Consider the following 21,607-nt stretch of genomic DNA (forward strand, 5'->3'; position numbering starts at 1 on the left):
TTGTATCAATAGTGACTTCATTACATCATTATTAGAACCTGCCAGCTGTTGTTCCTGCCATCTCCAGGCCATCCAGCAAATCCTTTAGTGACTGCTTTCTATTTCTTCCTTGCTAATAAGTATTTCTTTTTAAATTCTATTCAAGCAACCCTCCCCAAATCTAGTCATATCCAATTATTTGGTTGTGTTTCTCATCAGAGGCAGAGGTCAGAGGATACAACTGAAGTTGCATTAAAGAAAATCAACAAACAAACGAATTTAAGTGTGTTGTTTATTTGGTGACATTACAACAGAGGCGCTCAGATGCATGTTCGCAAGTTGACATTACAAAATGCATACAGTACTTCGGCAATCAATGTGAAAATGTAGTCTAAAGATCAACCGCCAACTATGGAGAAAGGAAAGGTCAAGGCACATAATGTTATTGTAGAGCAGAACAAGTAAGCCCATACAGTTCAGCCAGTGTGCTTCTGAGCAAAGGATCTGAACACTGTTCCAGTGCTTGGTCAGGAATCAATTCATCCTGCTCATTATACGATGAAACAAAGAGGCAGATATAAGACGTTACAAGAAAAAGCTCACCAACACTGTGCCCTAGACTTTTTCATGTTTTTTTTTTTGGTGTCGTAAGTTTTCTGCATTGCAAAATTGCTTTCAAACATCATCAAAAGAGCCTAAATACAATTGAGCACATCAATTGAGGATCAACAGATCAGCAGTTACATGTTGTGTGGAGGAAAACATTGAGGGTAAATCAAGTCAGTACATATTCATTGGCTTCAACATGATCACAGTTCATATGGTCCTCTACTCAAGAGGAATAATGGACTTCAACGACTAGACAAACCGATAAAATCATTCGAAATCTAGCATTCAGCACAACGGACGTCCTACATTTCTACCTGGCCTGGGAATAACTAACACTTAAAGTCTCGGGTTAAATAATGGAGCCGCGTAGGCACCGTACACATTTTTTTTTTTCTTCTCCCAGATCTTTTCAGTCACTTCAGTACACATTTACCCATAAAAGACAACCAAAGAGGGTGGATAACTTAACATTCTAAAAACAAAAAAGGACCAAAAGAGAACACTAAAACATTAAAACAAGTCTAAAAGGGTTAAACGAGGGTTATAGGGTTAGTTAGTTAGTGTGGAACTTTTCAGAGTAAAATCAAGAACTACAAAACACGTGCTTGACCGGGCTCCTAATGTCCCTTTGTGTCAGCATTTTCAAGTGTTCTATTGCTAAAGATCATCATTTTTAACACCACATTTTCTCAAACTAAGAAAATAAACTTAACCCTTAACAAATAGCAGGACTTGTAGGTAGGATACAAACTGAGGCCGGCAAAAACAAAAAAACTGTTCAATTAAATAGGTAAGAGCAGGGAAATGCAGCAGTTTCAACGGCGAGGGAAAAGTCTCATGGTTAAGGGTGTAGTTGTTTTGCCTTGGTGCCTCGCTCAGATGTACGGATACTGAGGAACCCGAGCGGGGCTGAGCTGGTAGCCGCCGTAGGCTCCACCTCCTCTCGTGGTGCTGGTGCTCACACCCATGTAGTGGTGTGCGGGGAAATGTTGTTGGTAGTGGGTAGGCAACCCGTGGACGATGCCTCCGACGGGCTCTTTGGGAATCAGACTGGGTGGGTAGGGGCCGGCGGGTGCAGCGTGTATGGAGGGGGAAGAGCCATGGATGAGGAGCTGCTCCATGGTGTGAGGGGCAGAGCTGGGGTAAGCGTACAAGCTGGGTCCTCCAGCGAATGGCACCGTGTCCTGAAGGCGGTACTGAGAGGACGGGGGTGGGTAGGTCGGCTGGCGTCGCAGTGATGAGCTAGTGGCGTCTTGAGATGACGAGACCGTGGTCTGTGGACAGCAGAGACAATTCAGCGTTATTATTTTTCCTCTATATTAGTATTCTACTATTTTCTATTTGCCTTGATGCGCACTCGTGTATGAATGAGAATGCACAGAGCTAATGTTCACCTGGCTGAGGTTGAGTGGTTGGGATCTGCTGGGTTCCTGCTGACTTGCGCTCTCCCCTGAGCTGCAGGGTTGACGGACGGCCGCCCTCTTAGGTTTTATGTAGGAATTTTGTGGGATTCCTGCAAAAACACACAATAAGAGACATTAAAGCAATACCCAAATGACCATAACCAACAAAACTAAACAAGAGCCACACCATAAAGAAAAACCATAACTTCTGACCAAACCATATCCTACAAACTAAAACCGTAACCAACACAGAACAAACCACAACCGTACCCAAACTTAAACCAACCAAGGGTCAGGGCTTCTTGGGTCAGGTTTGTACTGTACAGCAATTGTGTTAAATGCTTTTTTTGCTACTCACGCATAGCTGCTTTGGCGGACGCTGAGCTTTCCCCTGAATGCATCTTCAGCGAGGGAGCAACAATTGCTAACGACTTGGCCAGGCGTGCAGACTGAGCCCCCAGAGTGCCATTCTGGGGCAGAGGGGTGAGCGGACTGGCCGTGGAGGAATCGGAGTCGAGGACGGTCACACAGCTGATGACGTTGGCTCTCTGACTGGGTCCACAACTAGCCAAAATTACCAAAAACATTCAGTTAAACACAGCGGCTTCATACGGTTGAACTATTTTATCTGATCTAATGAAAGAGTCAAATGATAGAAATTCATCTCACTTTGCAGGGTGAAACTTTCGCTCATCCTCCTCTTCCGAGTCACTGTGGATGGTAATGACACTAACAGCAGGGCTTGGAGTATCAGAGATCACTATTGGCTGGGACGGGGCCGGTCGGTAAGAAGTACAGCTGCCATAAATAAAAAAAATCTATTAAATACTTTAAATTGCTCAAACTTCTATTTTTAACAAAATTATATAGAATTCAATTAGCCTGGAAAAAATGAAAATGCCACCCGTCTTCACAAGGCTTCCTCCTTGCAAAAGCATACAATACAAAATTGAAAATATGTACCTGTTGTTGGTTTCCACAGAACGAATTCGGCTTCTCTTGTTTTGTGAGGACCGGGCTGTATTAGAAACGCCACGGCTGAGAGACTGAGCGGAGTCCATAACATGAGGGTTCTGCTGAAGGACGGTACCATGAGATGCCCTGCAAAGAAAAATTTGAAGCATTACACAACATAGTCAGGTGACAACAACTACTATTGTAGCCATGTTGTACTGTGGGCAACATCCTCAACTTCAGATGTTGAGCCAATCAAATATCATCTGTGCCTACCTCCAGGCTGGCGTCTGCTGAGAACTGTCTGAGAGAATGGCCTCCAGGGGTGAATTGGTAAGTGTTTGCGCTGTGCCCGCAGCATGGAGGGCCATGCCTGGCACCTGCTGCCAAGCAGAGGGCAGGAGGATCTGCTGTGTGCCCGTCTGCCAGGCCTGCTGAAAGAGGCAAGACAAAAGCTTTATTAAATCAATAAGGCAAAGCCTAATTATACTGAATCACAAACGAAACGTGTTAGCAATGCATGATGGTGCATCTGTAAAAGAGGAACAGAGAATATGAAGAATTACTGTCAGCCCCAGAATTATAGACACTCTCAAAGATGGGTAAAAATAAAGTCAAAGCATCACGTTGGCTTATTTTGGTGAAATTCTTTCAACTGCTCCAGTTAAGAGAATGCCACAGCGGATCATTCGTATGGATGTTTAGGTTGGCACAGGTTTTTTTTAAAGCTGCATGTCCTTGCTGACCCAACCGTCCTATAAATCGGGCTTGGGAGCAGCACTAAGGGTGCACTGATGAACCATCAGACAGTGGTTATGAACTAAAACATGCCTAATAAAGCCCATATCTACAGGTTGGGTAATATTATGTAAAAAAAAGCTAGAAATTACTAATATATAAAATATAATAATATATAAAATAAATTTCAATGTGGTATTGACTTAACCCCAATAAATTCCAATCCATTCATGGCCATTTTACCCATCACTTTCAAAAGTGCCAATAATTCTGGAACAAGCAAAACATCTGAATGCAGTAGCTGTGTCTGAAAAAAACAATATAAAGATGGTACAATGTAAGGGTCATGCACAGGCAGCTTGAGCGTGACGAAATGCAGCCCAAATAAAGCGCAGCACAAACAACAATCCACATCCAGTCCAGCATTTGTTTTCGAAGCCTAAAAAACAATCCACAGCGCGCAAAAGCACAGTCATGTTTGTATCGTTATAAAGCCAAGACCAGCACGCCGTGCAGTAACCTTCAAGAATTTAATAAGAAAAGAAAGAATGGAAAGGCGAAACCGGTTATCAAAGTCCAGTGACCTGTTGGAAGGAGCTCTAGCTGTTAAAACAGATTAGAATCTGGTTGGAAAACAAAAGCCGCAGACAAGCCTGGATGACCTGTGGATCAGCGAGGCTATGGGGGAAGAGTGTAAGAGTCTTTGAACTGTGAAGGTGACCTTCCTCCCTCGAGAAGAGAGGAAATGGGAGGGAGACGAGAGGGAGGGGTGAAGAAAGGGAAGAAAAACGCCACAACAAAAACGGCAAGCAGCCAAACGGGCGAGTCAGCACATGCGTCCCATGCCTGGAGCAGACCTGCACTGAGAGAAAATGGACCAGAAAGAATGATGGAGAGGAAGATAAGAAATACAGCAAAAGTGCAGGAGAAAGACGAGAAGAAACAAAGCTGGGCTGCACAATAACGGCTAAAAGGCCTTCTAGATTTTTTATTTATTGGGAAAAAAAGTACACCATTAATCTATTTACATTTATTAATTAAGTGGATATATGAAATGCTGGTTTTACAATCAGTCCCACAGGAAGCAGAGTAGCGTGTACAAAATATACTGCAGTACTATTGAGGGCCTCGACCAGCCAGCAAAGCTTGCAGTTGCAGCACCAATGATGAACCCCTTCAACCATCCCCCCACCAAACACAGCCAATCGTGTCTGTGTGGGCACCTGGTCAACAGAGAGCTCAGCATCCTATTCATTTTGTTGAGGAGCTGTACATGTTTGAAGGCTCACCCATGTGCAGAGTTCCCACAGAGGAGGGACAAGCGACGAAATTGCAACACGTTTTTTGTCAACCAAGACTCATTGATGCCAGAGGGGCTAGTGTGGCCTCTTAAGTTGCAGACCATTTTGGCATTGATAAGGCGAACACGTCATCTGAGCACAGGCCAAAGCATGATTGAATTAATCATAATCAGTAATATACAGTATATTTTTATAAAATATTATTCTACTCTCATTAGCAAACTGTAGCAACGTTTCCTAACAGAATTTAAAAGTGATTATGATTAAAAGTGCAACTCTAAAACTGGTAGTATTAGGATAATTTCATTGTCATATCAGCATCTATGGCGACAAGAACTTTGTTCTATCGTTTTATTGTCCATATTTCATAAGCTGTTTCATGTTTGTGGAGTAGAAAGTCTATAATTAGAATTAGAACTAGAATAGGTCTTTAATGCAGCCCTAAGGGTAGAAACAAAAGCACAAGAGCCAAGATAGAAATCTGTAGAACAATGAAAAGAGAAGACAGATGACGGAAGCAAAGGGAAAGAGAGAGAATGAAAGATGATTGTGTTAGTGGTGGAGTCCTGCGTGGGTCTCTCTTTACCAGCACGGTGGCTGTCTGCTCCAGGAGGGACGACCTTCCTGCCCCACAGCCCAGCGCCAGGGGCAGCGGGTACTGAGCAGGCAAACCCGTCGCCTGGGGGTGCAACGTGGCCACCATCAGTGGTGTACAGGAACCCTGCAAACGAGGATTGGCCAAATGGAGGGTAAAAAAAAAAAACCGCAAGGTAAGGTTAGATCTTATTCTACCTCGGGATCAAAAGAACAAGGATGAAATGTGACCGCTGTGAAGTGGTGGAGTCCTGCGTGGGTCTCTCTTTACCAGCACGGTGGCTGTCTGCTCCAGGAGGGACGACCCATAACCGTCTCCTCACGCCCGCCACCTCTGTTCGACAGTAAAGCATCGACTACAGGGTTTATTGGTTATTTTGTAGCCATGCAGTCCCACATACACTTACCTGGGTAAGAACGCCTGGTTGGATCTGAAGCGGCTGGGTGTTCTGATTCGGCTGGACCACAGGAACTCCGTTTTCCATTCGGACTGGGTAGCTGGAGGACTTGCTGGAGGATGAAAGCCCTGCAGGGGAGAACAATATGGTAATATTATTTATTTATTTTCATACCCATAATCTTGGGTGGAACCTTTAAATAATTATAAAAGCTATTTAAATATAAACATCAAGGTATAGCTTAAAAAAATGCCCTTTCTTACCTTGAATTGTAGTGGGTGGACAAACAATGAGGGTCTGTTGGAAGGGCTCACTCTGGGCACACAGCTGAGGTGGGCGGCTCTGTAGAGGGATGCTGGGCTGTGCCAGGCCGGGAATGTTAATAGTGGCTTGTTGATAAAGGGCCGGCTGGTAGTTAAGAAGAGGCACTGCTCCACCAGCGGAGGAAACCTAAGACGACACACAGTTCTGATGAGGGAAATAGGTTCTTAAAGATGTAGTTATAATGCAAAGAGAACAAATGGAGACAGTCCAGTGGGGTCTAGTCCAGGGAAGAATTGGAACATCTAGTACACGTGTATGCAAGTTGTACCTGGTTGTTCTGGTTGAGCTGACTGCTGAAGGTCACAGTCAGGTTGCCAGCAGTGCCAGGAACAGTATTAGCAGCAAATAGAGTTTTTCCACTGTCGTAGCTACTGCTTCTCCTCTTACACAGTTCCATGTTCTGGAAGCATGACTTTACACTGTAAAAAAAAAAAAAAAAAAAAGAACTGTTTATGACTCCTGTTGTGGCTAACATTGTAATTTACAGTAAGGCTTGCATATTTGCTTTCAGCATCTAGAGGCGAAAGCTGTCCCGGACTTCCCTTGTGCAACTAGAAACAGAATATAGCACATCAGATACAGCACGAAAGGTTTTGGATTTGGTCATGTGCCGTATCGACTCTAGGGCAGTGTAAAACAGAAGAGAACCATCCCGCCCAAAACCACTGCACCCATCTACTTACTGTGAGCTATGTGGAAAGTCCAGCAGATGGCTCATGGTGACGAACGGGTGTGCCAGGGTCTTATTGGGCGTGATCCTTTTATCCGCATCGAGCCGTAGCATCCTCTTCAACAGATCTATGAACTCCCTACGGTCGGCTTTTTCCGCCAGCATGTCCGTGCCCTCCAGGTGCGAGGAGAGGTTGACCTGAAGGAGTGAAGGACCGAAGAATGAAAACATCAGTGAAGGAAATAAGCTGCAGAGACTTGTGTTTAAAGACTGTCCTTTAAATACCTGCATCATGTCATCCAGGCAATTGAAAATGTATTTTCGAGCTTCTTTGGATTTTACGCCCATCTCTGCCTCATGCTCCGACGGGGTCTGTGGAAAAATTAAAAGGAAATTAAGATTAAGTCTGCAGTCCAGACCAGTTCAACTGAACACTTGCATAATACATGAATGCTTTAATTACAATGGGACATGGAACCACTGCACAAATCTTTCACCTTCAGTCTCCAGAGTGGATAACTGGAGTCAGGTCCCCTGTGGAAGAAGCGGCTGGTCTTTGTGCCGGCACTAAGCAGGTACTCTGCTGGCAAACCCTGTGTCTGAGAAATGTACCGGATCTGCAGAAACACACGAATCAGCATCAGATCCGAGCAAACAATTTATTAATCGCTCTACATATAAAGACATGACACGATTACTAAAGTTATCTGACCTGGTCATACTCAGATGCTCCGGGATACAGCGGCCACCCGAGGAAAAGCTCGGCGATCACACAGCCCAGCGACCACATATCAATGGCTTCACAGAATGGCAGGCCGAGAATGATCTCAGGAGCTCTGCAGTTGACAGAATGTTTACAGCTTAACTACTTGAATATTTAAAGTGAGTCTAAACTAGTGTTAAACACATACACTGATAAGCCAAAATCCCCTCTCACCTGTAGTAACGTGACTGCAGGTAGGTGGAGCACACAGCTTTGGAGACGTGGCTGGCCGAACCGAAGTCGATCACCTTGACCCTGTACGGCTGCCGGACCGGATCCACCAGCATGATGTTCTCGGGTTTAAGGTCGGCGTGGATCAGACCCAGACTCTTGAGCTTCATGAGCGCCGTGGCCACCTGCTGCAGGATGGGCCGGATGTGGCGCAGCGGCAGCGGGCTGAACTTGCTATGCTTTAGGAAGTCGTACAGGTTCTGTTCAAGCATCTCGAACACCAGGCAGGTGTGGCCCTTGTGCTGGAAGCACTCGTACGAGCGCACAAAGTTGAACTCGTCTGCGTTCTGAGCACTCAGCCGGTTCAGGATGCTCACCTGCAGGATGGAAGGATTGATTAAAAAGCTGTGATCATAAGTGCAACCCTGTAAAAACTGCAGATTAATTCAGCTTAAAAATACTGCCAATATATGATTTTGACTTGGTGTTAGGGCAAGCACTTTGTAATACGTGTTGCGCGGGATGATGTGCTGTTTCCTGTGGAGTGAAGCTGCCCCCTTACCACATATACCACTTTGATGCATGGTTTTTACAGCTTGCCACTGCACTCAAAGTTCAATCTGATTCGTGCTGTTATAAGCATGTAATTGTGGGGAAAAATGACATGACAACTAGCGAGCCGTGAAACGGAGAGCAGGTTTCGATTTTAAACAGCAACCACATGTTTACTCATAATGGCTTCATGTAGCTAACAGCCAACCTTCTTAAACTACTCATCAAAACACATTCAGTGCGGCTGGAATTTAGGCAGCCGAACACTACTCAAAGATCTTGCATCCCTCAAATGCAAACATGTTGCATTCCCAGTGGTGTATCGTAACGAAGTAATAATACTTCGTTACTGTAATTAAGTAGTTTTTTGAAGTACTTGTACTTTACTGGAGTATAAAAATTTTCGGCAACTTTTACTTTTACTCCACTACATTTTCTAAAGAAATTGTGTACTTTTACTCCGTTACATTCGCTGTATGTAAATTCGTTACTCGTTACTACAGAATGAAAGTTGAATGATGTGAGATGTGTGACGGACTGCACGCTGGTTTGGTGAATCTGCGCTTGTAAATTAGACGGTGGTTAAACACATTAATGCGCATGTGCAAACGTTCTCTAAAAGCTATCGGAGTTTTCTAAAAGTGCGTCGTTCACCCAAACACACGCAAATATGGACATTTCAGAAGCTCCAACACACTGATGTAAGTTAACAATGATTAACAAAGTAAAGCTGCAGCATCAGCGGTTTTTTCATATTATTAGCATTAACATTGTTCAGATATCTACCTCCCATTTTTACCGATTACATTCGAACCACAAATAAAACGTTTCATAAATCATTAAATTTGTTTGGAATTCATTGACTGCAAAACTCATGAAGACACGTCCATTATTTTTAAAAACTCACCTACGGACAAATATTTCCTCGGAGAACTTCTGTATTAGACCAGTAGAGGAGAGATTCATGGTGCTGAGGAACATGCAGCACGTCTTTAACCCTTTAATGATCTCAACATGAACTCAACTTATCCAACTTATTATTCATGATTTTTCAGCTGTTGGCTTCAAGTTAAAAATTGTGCTTTCTTAAAGTAAGAATACCAATATTTTTTTTTTGTTTAACACATGCCATTCAGTGAGTAGATACAGCCCAAAAAAGATTATTTAAATACAGCTTATTTTACTCAAATATTTTGATTAAAAACAACTAAATAATGTCATAATTTCAAACAGGTGATGTGAACAGTTGATTATGATCATGAATTGGCACAAATCATGTTCAGATGAAAGGAAGAAAACAGGTTAATTGTTAAGGTGGTTTACAGGCTTAAAGGAACAATCTTTATATTTAAAATGACCGCTTCCATTTATACTAACAGCATTTACTTTTACTTCTACTTTTAATACTTAAGTACATTTAATATCAAATTACTTTTGATACTTAAGTACATTAAACATCAGATACTTTTATACTTTTACTCAAGTAATATTCTAAAAGGTGACTTTTACTTCTATCAAAGTAAATTTCTGGTAAGATACTTGTACTTTTACTCAAGTATGGCCTTCCGGTACTTTATACACCACTGTGCATTCCTAGCCTAAACAGCACGCATCGTGACAGCTTGTAACAACTTCAATTCTACTCAATTCAACAATAGAACAAGACGACAGTGTGCTGTTCACAGTAGGCACTGATCAACATTGTACACCAGCCATGCACCAAGCAGCAGAGCTGATTGTCATGTTCTTAGCTGAGTGTTATGCAATTAAGGCTCTAAATTCATTAACTGCTAGATAAACAAAAAAATAATATACATAAAACCATAGGCTAGGCACTAATCCTGGAACCCTTGCAGCTCATCTTTATAACAAACTGGGAAAAACTATCAAGAAAATCTTCAGGGTTGTGTGTTTATACCATGTTTATGCTACTTTGGAGGTTAAAACAGGCGTCGGCAAAAATCCAACACCAGGTCTGGGAAAACAGCTGTACAAAATGCAAAAACATAAGGTCTCACCTCAATCTGGCCTTGACGTGCGTATGATGGATGGTTCTTCAAAATTTTGATGGCAACAATTTCATTGGTGCCCCTCTTCCAGCACTTAGCGACCTGACCAAACGTGCCCCGGCCCAAGAATTCCAGTACCTCGTAGCTACTGGACACGGAGCACAGAATCTCGTGCTGGACCAGCTGGTAGTCGCCTTCAGAATTAGAACTGCTGCTCTTGGTGGTGGTTGACGAGTGGGTGATGGACTGAGTCGTAGTACCGACAGCGGCTGTGCGGGCAGAAAAGGCAGGAGCCGACAGCTCCTCGAGGATCTGGACGCTCCCGCTTCCACTGTTGCCCCCGGCCATCCGTTCCACCTCCTCGTTCTTCCGCTTCACACCATACCTCTGCCCGCGTGAGGCATGGTGCTCCGAGACCTGGATATTGTGCGATGGCCGACGGGCCTGAGCATGGCTGCCAGTACTGTCTGCGGCACGGACCACCACCTGGCAGCGGGATGCAGGAGGGAAGACCAGGCCCGAGGTGCTGAAGGGGAGAGCAGGGGCAGGGTTGAAGCCGTAGGAGCCATAGGCCTCGGCATCCCACGCACAGCTTTCCACCTTCATCTTCTTCACTCGGCAAAAGGCACTGGAAGACACCGACGGAGGGGAGAAGACTTGCAGCTGCGAAGCCATGACTGTAAAGAGATAACGGGAGGAAACAACCTGAATGCACATATCACTACGCCGTCATCACTTTGCAGTGGTTGAATTTGTAAGATAAATAATAATAACAGAAGCAAATGTACGAAAATCATTTCTGCAAAGTATGTCAGGGATTCAAATATCAGCAGTGCTGTCAGCCAGTCGGGCGTCTGCACTGAGATAATGGGTTAATGTCCGGGAACCAAAACAGCCTAGCTATTGGGAGGTGATCTTGTCAGTGCACTCTCAGTGCCGGTCCCAAGCCCAGATCAAAAAGAGGGTTGTGTCAAATCAAATACGCGGACAAGTTTCCCACTGTGGTGACTCCTAACTGGAGCAGCTAATGACTTTTCTGCGCACATATAAATATAACTAGTGGGTCTGCACCAATAAATATAGTCACACATTGTCCAGATCAAACCACCAAAAAACTACAAAAATAAGGCTTCTTTTTGCAGGACAGTCTCTTGAACTATAGTGATGTAAAGCTTGATCGACAGTAGACAGTGTCACCTATGTTCCAGCTGCTTCCGTTTTGTGACAGACTTGTTCTTTGATAGTTCTGGCATTACATTTAAGCATCCATACAAATCTTTTTCCAGCATATAGGGACAGTTTGATTTTACTTCCCAACCTTGACAAGAGGCCACTGTTCCATGTACTTGGCCTGTCTAGATGGCACAGAAAAAACAAGTGCTAAAAGACATATTTATAGCACTGCAAAATTGGCTGACACTCTACAGCTTTCTATTGCACCAAATTTCATACATTGCAGTTTGGATATTTTTAACCCAGCATATTTTAAAATAGGAACGAAAAGAGTGAAATACAAGTACAGTACTGACACTTGACTCTAGTGTTAATTTTTTTTACTTCAGCTGACTACTAAGTGTGTCCAGCTTTGAGTTTGGTGTTTACAGTAGCTACAGCACGTCCACACCCTTCTCTAAAGTGCTGGGCTATCTGTCCTCACGTCCAGTCAGCTAGTTCAGACTGGTTCGAAAATACATCCGAGGCCGCGTCTCAAACTACATACCTCAGTACTAAATAGTATGACATCTAGTACAGACCCAGGACGATATTTAGGAATGATGCTGTACTACTAGTGCATACTAGTTAGTACAGTAGTACGCGTTTGCGTCTCAGCCTATATCAAGAAATGTTAGCACACTATTACTGGCTGAAGTACAAATCGTTCTACTCTGCTCAATTAGTGCACTACAAAGCTCGCAAAAGCCGTTATTTTATGGTGTATAAAGTGCATCAAAATAGGGCATAAGCAGCCATTTGGTATGCGGCCGCTCGTTATATCGTCTAAGATGCTAGCACAAAAGCTATTTCGCAAACACATCACGGGAACAATTTACTACGATAAGTATTGTTAAACAAATACTTGTATAACAAAATATGGCAGCAAAAAACAAAACCTTATCTAGGTTCGAGGATGACTTACCCAAGTTTGTAGGCCCACCAGCGCAGAGAGCTTTAAATCCAACAGATGTCGGATTAGGCCTTCATTGTTAGCTCGCGTTCAACATGGAGCCGGTAACCTAAAAAAACACACCGATATCAGCACAAAACATCGATTCATCAACCACAGCACGACTGCACGTCGTTCTGCTCCAACTTTCAACTAGATTACTCTAAAAACTCGCGTGTAAATCCAAGAAAACAGCAGCTTTTCTCACCGGAACATCACAAGTCCGATTATCAGCTGCTTGACTCAGGCTTCCTGCAACCCCCCCTGCTGATCTGAATACTGAGCATGCGCAGAGGCTTTTCCCCGAAACGCGTGTTGTTACTAGAAGAAGGATTTTCAAAATCACGCAATAATTTCATGTAAATTCAAAAATACGGATTAAAATAGTACAAGGTGCACAATACACATTCTGTCTTCATAAAGACACAAATGATTTTCTTCATTCCACGGCCCTGTATAGCAATCATAATATTCTGCATAATAACAATAATAATAATAATACATACCTGACAAACTTGGCACAGAAGACAGAAACTTTAGATTTAAACAGTAAGCAGCAACAAAACAAACTAAAAATCTAAAACAGGTCTTTCTGTCATAATTAGGTGAAAAAAATGCTTACAAACGTTTACAAAAGAAAAAAATGATAGCAAGGAAATGTATGGATTTTACAATCTACAGTCCACAACATTAGCAAGCAGGCAAGCAGTAACCTAGTGGTTAAGGTATTGGACTAGTAATCAGAAGGTCGCTGGTTCAAGGCCCACTGCTGCCAGGTTGCTGCTGTTGGGCCCTTGAGCAAGGCCCTTAACCCTAAATTGCTCAGATTGTATACTGTAATTGTACTGTAAGTCGCTTTGGATAAAGGTGTCTGCTAAATGCTGAAAATGTAAATGTATTAATAATAATACAGAGAATATCGAGAAATCTATTTGCATATAAAGGACAACACCAAAATGATTTATTTTAATGTAAAATGCTGTTTTTAATTTTTTTGTTATGTAGATGCCCAACTGACCAATAGCACTGCTGGGGATTCAAACCATGGAACCCCAGGACCTTTCAAATGCATCGATCCGGCCGATGAACAGACCGATTGTATGTTTTGTAGTGGAATGTGAGCCAGTTTCTATGGCCATTGTTTGTGGTTCACATTAATGTTGCGTGCTATAAAAACAATTCCTCTTACCTTTTTATGGTAAACGTTTAGGAACTGGTTTGTTCTGTCTTTATTGGAAACACGTGCTGGTAAAATGATTTCTATTTCCTGCACTATCCATGGTCCAGCTGTAAGCTTACAAGAATTGGAAAAGCACTTTTAACTGACTCACATGCTAAGCATGGAAGAACTAGGATTACAGTAAATAGAAGATAAAAAAGGAAATAAGTCACTAAAAGAGAACAAAGAACATTTCATTAATACAAAGCACCGGAGACAACAGTGCCAATAGGTTTCCTTGTTACGAAAATTCTGACTGCTGACAGTGAATAGTGTTAAAAGCCAGGGTTCATCAGGTGCTTTGCATCATAAAAGAGGAAGGAGAAAAACTGGCAAAGCATTACTGAAGCAAAGCACCAGTATGACCAATCCCACTGCAACAGTGACCAGGATAAACCAGTGGTAAAACATGAAAATAAAATGAAGAATGAATGTGTTTTAAATCTACCAAACTGAACACATTTATAAACAGTGTATTAAGGGTGTGAGACTTAAAAGGAAAGCTACTTTAGTTACTTTTCCATACCATTTTTTTTGCAACACTGTTTGGCTGTCAGTCCCAAACTATTTATAAATATAGCCTCAGTGGGGTGGCCGACCCCAGGCCGCGTGGTTCCTTATTTTGTCCACTAAGTTGTGATGAACTGAACTGAGCTTAACACTGTGGTATTAACAAATTGAGTAGGTTGGAAAAACAATGTATTGCATGGTATCCAGGGTAATAAAAGAATAGTAGTAGAATAGCATGCGAGTGCACTTTAAGTGGTAAAGTTCCACACTGTGTAGCACAAAGCATGCAGTTGCATTAGTAAATCACAAGATAACAGAAAGAAATATGCTCCAACGAGCCCCTTCTTTTAGATTCCAAAAATAAACCAATGCCACATAATTCAGTTTAGTTTTTTTTAATTAAACCACTTTCACAAAGTGCAAAGGAATATCTTGCCACAACAAAATAAGCAAAAACATTTGAATCTTAATGTCATTTACTGATCACATCTTCTACCCCTCCCCCATCTGTCATTCTCTTATTACATGTACAGATTTCAGCTAACCAAAGTAGTTTGTAATAACTGCTTCAAAATGAAACATTGGCTTTAAAACAAGTCAAAACTAACATTTCACCTTCAAGCCGCCATAGATGAGATATTTGATGTTTAGAGAAAAGGGGAAATGTGCCCAATGACTATGAATAATGCTACTGAAAACCCTTAGCACAAAGAGCAAAAAAGTGACAATTACCAAGTACAGGAAACACCATAAAAAGCTAACAGAGGTGTGGTAAACATAAATGATTCTTTAATTGAATTTGCTTATGGTTACCACCCTTAGTGATAAAACACTGGTCCTTTGAATCGACATCTGAAAAGACAACGTTGCCTCACATATTGGGCATGAGAGTAACATTCCCATTTATTGTCTTATTTAATCCAGAAATAGTCGACAACCTACAAAGAAATTTCTAGGCAACGTCTTCTGCCTTGTACTCTCTTCAAAAGCACCCTGATGTTCCTTGGTTTCCTAGAAGGGTGGGTCATCTTATTGGAAGGAATGTGGGCTCACTTTGGTGACCTGGTACTCACTGAGTGGTTGAGCCCCAGTCGTGTCCTGTTTTATTCCTGGGTTATGCTCCTGAGTACATACTTCACGGTGTAAGCAAAGGCAGCAAAGCCAACTATTACAAACAAGTTTGCGAGCGCTCCTCCGAGGAGTCCGTGATTTCTGTTACCCTGCTGATGAGGCACGGGCTGAGGAGCTGCTGCTCCCAACGGCACGTGCCCATTCAGTGCTGGGAGCCCATAGTGACCCTGTTCTCCATCTGGCACCACATCTGGAAGAGGAAGAGCCTGGGGTCTTGAATTGAGCTCCTCCTGGGCTCTCTGCTTTTGCTTGATCTCCTGTAGAGAAGAAAGATAAGCTCAGTTCAGCTGGTAAAACATGTTGTATGAATAAGCTTAGGAGTGCTTGGGTGGCGCAGACATCTATTACACTAGCCCACCACTGCTGAGCTCCAGCTCTTGATCAAAACAGCGACAACCGGGAATTGGAAATGACTAGATTTTGGAGATTTTTTGGAAATCCAGAAAAAAATACATCGTTCATCTAATCCAGCCACGTTTTTTTTTTAACCAGTAAACTAATACAAATTAAATTAACCTCATAATCTGTATAATGTGTCAATTTACTTAAATAGAGCGTTTAACAAGTATCATAAAAACACCAGTAAGATAAGAACCTGAGAAGTTTTATTGAAGACTTACCTCAACGACGTCTGGAAACAGTTCACAGAAGGTTTTGTCCTTCAAATTAAAGGCCAGACTCTGTGCAGATAGCTGTCTTTTCTGAGAACAGAATTATTTTGAGTTAAAGTGTATACAAGGCTTCATTACTTTCATTACTTACATGGTAAGTGTTGTGAGCCATGGTACTTACAGTGTAATCTGATGTCTCAATGCTTCCCAGTGTGGGGCCTTTCTCTACCATGAAACTTAACAGCCCAGTGAGAATGGTGGAGACCGACCAGGCAGGGTTCCACGTGTCCGGATGAAAGTCGGTTATGGAAAGGCATAATCTGGAAGACAATATACAGAAATAAATATATACAAAGGGGTGCAGTTATTATTGAAAAAGGTTTTAATATTGTTCAATGAGTCTTGCCTTGTGTTGCATTTAAATCTCCCATTTGGTGTGATCATGTATATACTAGGTGGTTTGAAGGGAAATTCTCGTGGGAATACAAGTTTTCCATGATAGTATCCCCCTGAAAGGAAGAGGAAAACAGTTCAAGTTTATACTTCTTTTACTTGATGAGCATACATGATCTTGACTATACATGACCTGAACGCAAAAGTCTGATAGGTTACCCTCATATGGAGTTTTCTCTGGTCCCCGAACAACATAATGCCTAGGAATCAAGGATCAAAAAGTACAATATATTTCAGCATAGCATAAATGCATTTTGTATGCCTGTATCAAACTATTCAATTCACAAACTTTCATGTTATCATAAAATGTCTGCAGGGCCTGCAGTAAACAGAAGGATGGACGGATATAGTACCATTCTAGTATATTCGATGGAAGTGGTTCAGCGCAGATGTAAGGCACAGGGTCTTTCTTTATCCGGAGGTAATCCTGTTTAAGGCGCTGTGTTGCTGTTGTCGGTGCCCTCTTATTTCCGTTGTTGTTCATCTGAAATATAGGACATGTTCTAGATGTAATATCTGTAGATTACTGCGTTTAATTGTCAGTTGACTGTGGATACTAAATTGTTTGACTCTTAACTACATGCCAGTGTTCAACAACCATTCATTCATTTAACTTCTCAAAACTGACAAATGGTTTGAAAAAGTTTTTTGAAATTTTCAGTCTGGACTGGAAAACTAAAAAAAAGTATCAGATAAAACCACACATGCTGGACAGAAAGGCCTGTTTGAAGCGAAGCCTCATATGGCAGCAAATGGCCTGTTTGACGGTTTATCTGAGAAAAAATTTACTCATTTACTCTCAAATGTGTTAAACATTTAGATAAGCTGAAAATTCTGTAACATACATTTCAAAAACAAGTGCTGTGAACTGACTGACGAAGAAAAATAAAACCTCTGGCCACAATTACCAAAAATATTCTTGACAAAATGTAGCATCCCAATGTATAGGGATGAATGGCCTGAATATTTCGTAACATACATGTGTTATGTGGATAAAATTCTCTAAACAAGGATTAAAAGACCCCTAACTGGCTGCAAAATAGGGTGTTTTACATCCCACAATTAGTATTTTCTATATTTTTACAAAGACCTTTAAGTAGCTGACTACATTTCACCTAAATACCAACCAAAAATCTTATTTGGTAAAAATAAGGGGTTCAAAAACGTTTCATAAAAGTGAAAATTTAATAAAAATAATAATAATAAGTTTACTGTCCTTTCCTCGAAACTGTATCTGGTCTCTTTGGCTGAGATTGGCGTCGCGTACTATTATTCTAAGCAGTATACAATAAAAGTAATGACCCTAAGTTATATCACATACTATTTAGTACGTAAGTATGTTGGTTATAACGCAGCCTGTCTGTATTAATAAACACTGCTGCTTAATCTACGTTATTTCCGTGCTAGCTAGTAAATGTGGATAGTTTCATATTTAAAAGAGTTTACGTACAATAACAAATAACTTAAATGTCAAGTTAATGATTTAATCCTTTTCTGACATTCTGCTTGGCTACTAGTGAATTTCGGTTGTCTGCCTCTTAGCATCTTAGCTAACGTCAGTAAGACCCTTTAGCTAACTGGGTTAGCCAGAGAGGCTAACATCACCCCGGTATCTTACAAACGGTCCTTCTTGTAATAATTAATAACAGATTTACAATATCCCGTAATAGATACCTACCTCTCAGTTAAATACACGCGAAAAATGAATATTTGATATCTGACAAGACGTTTATATGCCGCGGTATCCTCTTGGCTAATATGTTAGCCAAACGCGGTGTTTACATCACGCCCCTGTCAGAAGGGATTTTCTTTCCCAATCCTTTTCAGACAAACCTCACCTCTTTGATAGGATTGGCTTATGCACACAACCTTGCCGTTGATTTGCTAGTTTTATCAATGTGTTCAGCTACACGCCAATCCCTAAGCAGGAGGCGGGACTTGTTTAAAAACGGGTGTAAGTTACTGGTGTTTGACCACATGACCTGTGCGTTCATTACCGAAAGCGAAATCACGTGAGTTTAAAGGGAAGCTTGGGGATTTTATTTTACACAGTTTTGGTTTCTTAAAACAGTGCGATTTATTTATGATTCCAACCTTTATACTACATGTCCAACAGTATTATTTTTACACTATACATCACAATCTTAAACAATGGCTTTTGTAACTGTGGCATCAAGGTATTTTAACCAACTCTAAATATTTAATACATGACTCCTTGCATCACTGCATGTGGTTGCAAAAATACAGTATTTTGTAATCTGTAACCTGTTGATTTTTTTTTAAATGCACTTGTATGACATGTATGCTATTATATTTCAGTTACTCTTGATGACCAGGGACCAAAAATCGAACCATACCAAAAAGGGTCATGTGGTCAAAAGTACTGGAAAGTATTGGAACACCCCTTCTTATTTTTTAATGCATGTCTTTCAGCCACAACAATGTCTAAGAGGTGTATGAAAAAATCAATTATATAAAGGAAATTATATGCTTCTTATTTACTTATCCAAATATGCTTCTAGGGCCTTTCCTGTTCCAGCATGACTGTGGCCCTGTACACAAAAAAGATCTATAACGACATGTATTCAAACCTAGGTTTTAAAGAAACTCCAGTGACCAGCGCAGAATCTTGACATCAGCCCACTGAAGCTCTGAAATAAACTGGAACATCAACTTATTGAACGCCAGTGTCCGGCTATCTCAGACGAGTGTCTGTTGTTATAGCCGAAAGGATCACATAGAGGTCACTCTATTTTAATTCCATTTGTTTTTGAAACTGGATGTCCAACATGCTCATGGCCAGGTGTTTTACTACTGTTATATTTGGGTTTGTAATGCCATGTGATGGGCTGGCACCCTGACACTGTTTATAGATAAAGTAATTAACAAAGATGAAATGGCTATATGAATAAAGGGGGCACTTTTATTGTATGATTTTTTATTTTGATTTAATAATGACTTAACCTGCAACGATACAAAAGATCATGTGTGCAAACAGAATGCATCATATAAATATCCCAAATCTTTGTGGTTAGGAAATGAAACATTTCACACATAAATTACAAATTTTACAGCTTAAATAAATCCACCCCGATACATTTATATGAAAGAAATGTTCTGTGTGTAAACTGGGCTGGTTTAAACACAATAAAATTAAACACAAAAAATGATCAAATCACAGATACTTGTTTTTATTGCATTTTACAAAATGGTGTATATATATATATATATATATATATATATGTAATATTGTAATTCTAAATATTATGAATGTTATTTGTAATAAAATGAACTGAACTGTTTCCTAATTTAAGGCATAATCATCAGTGGTAAATCTATGAAAATCCCAAGCTTAATTCAGGGACCAAACCCGTCGATCACGTTTTCGAGTTTGGGTGAAGCCACATCCGAAAGCTCCCGAATGATGTCAGTGTCCTCGGTGAATTCTAAAACAGTCATGAACAGTCAAATGAATAACATTAGTACTTTGGCTCAAATCTGTTGTGGACATTTCCAGCTTTAAGATGACTACAGTAAAAAATAAATAGTAGTAGTATTTGTTGTTGCAGCAACAATAAGTAAACACTTTATCCGACCTTCCGTCTTTAGGGTTCGGCTAATTTTGTCTGTTGAGCCTGGCCAAACTGTAGCACTGCTGTAACTCAAATACAATCGAATTTTCCACAGTGGTGGGTTAGCGTATCAGACTGCTGAGATACCTGAGCGCTTGTGCTCAATTTAGGGAAATTAGTTATTTAGACACTGAATAACATGACACTATAGTGTCATTGCAAAGAACATGAAAGAAAGAACATGCTAAAATAAAGAAACCCCCCTTTTTGACTAGATATGTTCTTTTTTAATGTATATTTGTTTATGCGCTTGTAAACATGCTTCAATCATTGTACTAGGTCAAAAGACATTATATAAGGTTATTGTGGATAAATGCTATGGAAGTGGTTAGATACTTGCTTCCTCTGAATCTAACACCTGTAATTCTAATCAAAGTAGATATCCCAGTAACACCAGGTTTTTACTAAGGTATTTTTCAGGGAACAAAGAAAAGAGAAACCCATAACCCCCACACCAAGCCAGAGCTTTATTCCCAATAACACCACCAGGTTACATCACTTACTCTGTCCTTGTGTTTTACTCTGCGTTGGGTCAGTGGAGTACCGCAGTCTATAAACAGAACAAAACTAACATAAGACAGTGATAACTTGAGAATATTGTGCATTTCTTCTTTTTGTCTTTAGCATATATTATATTCCTGTAAATAGACATGAATCATCTGTGATTTGGCTGAATTATCAAAAATAAATAAGTACATTTGCAGTAAATACTGTGGAACTAAATGCAGCAATTAAACCTAAAGCATGTGGGACAACACTATGAAAATGTCTCCGTCCTGACATATAAACACTTCTGCAAGACCTCCTGCGGCTCTCTTAGATCTGAATTTCACAGGCTATCCCTAACAAGTTTTCATAAGTAATAATATAATTATTTAAGATTTTTACAGTAGTAGTAAATCTGAGCCTATGATGAGTGTTTTGAATAAAATAAAATAAATGTAATAATTTAATTTCCCCAACACCCTCCGCCCATATACAGCATCTTAATCATACCAAACCACAAAGTACAAGAATGACCCCACAGACCAGGAGAACGTCCCCAAGAAAATCCCCCCAACCAACCACAGACCCCAGCCTGCACATCTCTGTAGTGCTACAGTTTACCCCTCTGTGTTGTACAATTATCAAATGAAAACAGGCCAACGGGCCATTCAGTGCTAAGTAGTGAACATAATGCAGGGGTAAACCATCCAGCCAACCCAGAGACGGCAAGCATACAGGAAAAAAAAGATCAAAGCGCAGAACAAAGTGAGAAGTTCAAAAGCATCATAGTTTTATTCTTTAAGCTCTTTTAAACATTATAAAGACACGATTTTCCTTTACGATTTCAGTCACAGGAATGTCCAAATACAGGCTGACAGACTGATGCAAATAAGGACAGAGAAAGAATCCACAGTTTGAGCAGTTGAAAACAATGCA

The 21,607-nt window shown here is 41.0% G+C and overlaps 2 protein-coding genes across 4 annotated transcripts; both read right to left on the bottom strand.

Annotated features, from left to right (window-relative positions):
• Positions 1–257: 257 nt before the first annotated feature.
• Positions 258–12,884, bottom strand: hipk1b (homeodomain interacting protein kinase 1b). Of its 2 annotated transcripts, XM_062986412.1 has the most exons (18): positions 12,838–12,884; positions 12,603–12,699; positions 10,475–11,142; positions 7,908–8,281; positions 7,683–7,806; positions 7,468–7,587; positions 7,256–7,342; positions 6,984–7,168; positions 6,569–6,719; positions 6,240–6,426; positions 5,986–6,104; positions 5,571–5,705; positions 3,222–3,379; positions 2,955–3,092; positions 2,661–2,789; positions 2,350–2,555; positions 1,983–2,101; positions 258–1,862 (listed from the first exon to the last, which is right to left on the bottom strand). In XM_062986412.1, the coding sequence occupies exons 3-18, from the start codon at positions 11,138–11,140 to the stop codon at positions 1,464–1,466; spliced, it is 3,297 nt and encodes a 1,098-aa protein (XP_062842482.1). In that variant the 5' UTR covers positions 11,141–11,142; positions 12,603–12,699; positions 12,838–12,884; the 3' UTR covers positions 258–1,463. The 2 variants fall into 2 exon arrangements, with proteins under 2 accessions (XP_062842482.1, XP_062842483.1); XM_062986413.1 differs by lacking the exon at positions 5,571–5,705.
• Positions 12,885–14,737: 1,853 nt separating this feature from the next.
• LOC134301771 (ubiquitin-conjugating enzyme E2 J2) lies at positions 14,738–18,357 on the bottom strand. 2 transcript variants are annotated; one of them, XM_062986632.1, is made up of 7 exons: positions 18,232–18,357; positions 16,907–17,037; positions 16,713–16,753; positions 16,507–16,609; positions 16,282–16,420; positions 16,110–16,190; positions 14,738–15,746 (listed from the first exon to the last, which is right to left on the bottom strand). In XM_062986632.1, exons 2-7 carry the CDS (start codon positions 17,035–17,037, stop codon positions 15,462–15,464), a joined length of 780 nt encoding a protein of 259 aa, XP_062842702.1. In that variant the 5' UTR covers positions 18,232–18,357; the 3' UTR covers positions 14,738–15,461. The 2 variants fall into 2 exon arrangements, with proteins under 2 accessions (XP_062842702.1, XP_062842703.1); XM_062986633.1 differs by lacking the exon at positions 18,232–18,357 and adding an exon at positions 18,004–18,023.
• Positions 18,358–21,607: the final 3,250 nt, after the last annotated feature.

The sequence above is a fragment of the Trichomycterus rosablanca genome, chromosome 24, assembly GCF_030014385.1.
Source record: "Trichomycterus rosablanca isolate fTriRos1 chromosome 24, fTriRos1.hap1, whole genome shotgun sequence".
NCBI classification, from domain to species: Eukaryota; Metazoa; Chordata; class Actinopteri; order Siluriformes; family Trichomycteridae; genus Trichomycterus; species Trichomycterus rosablanca.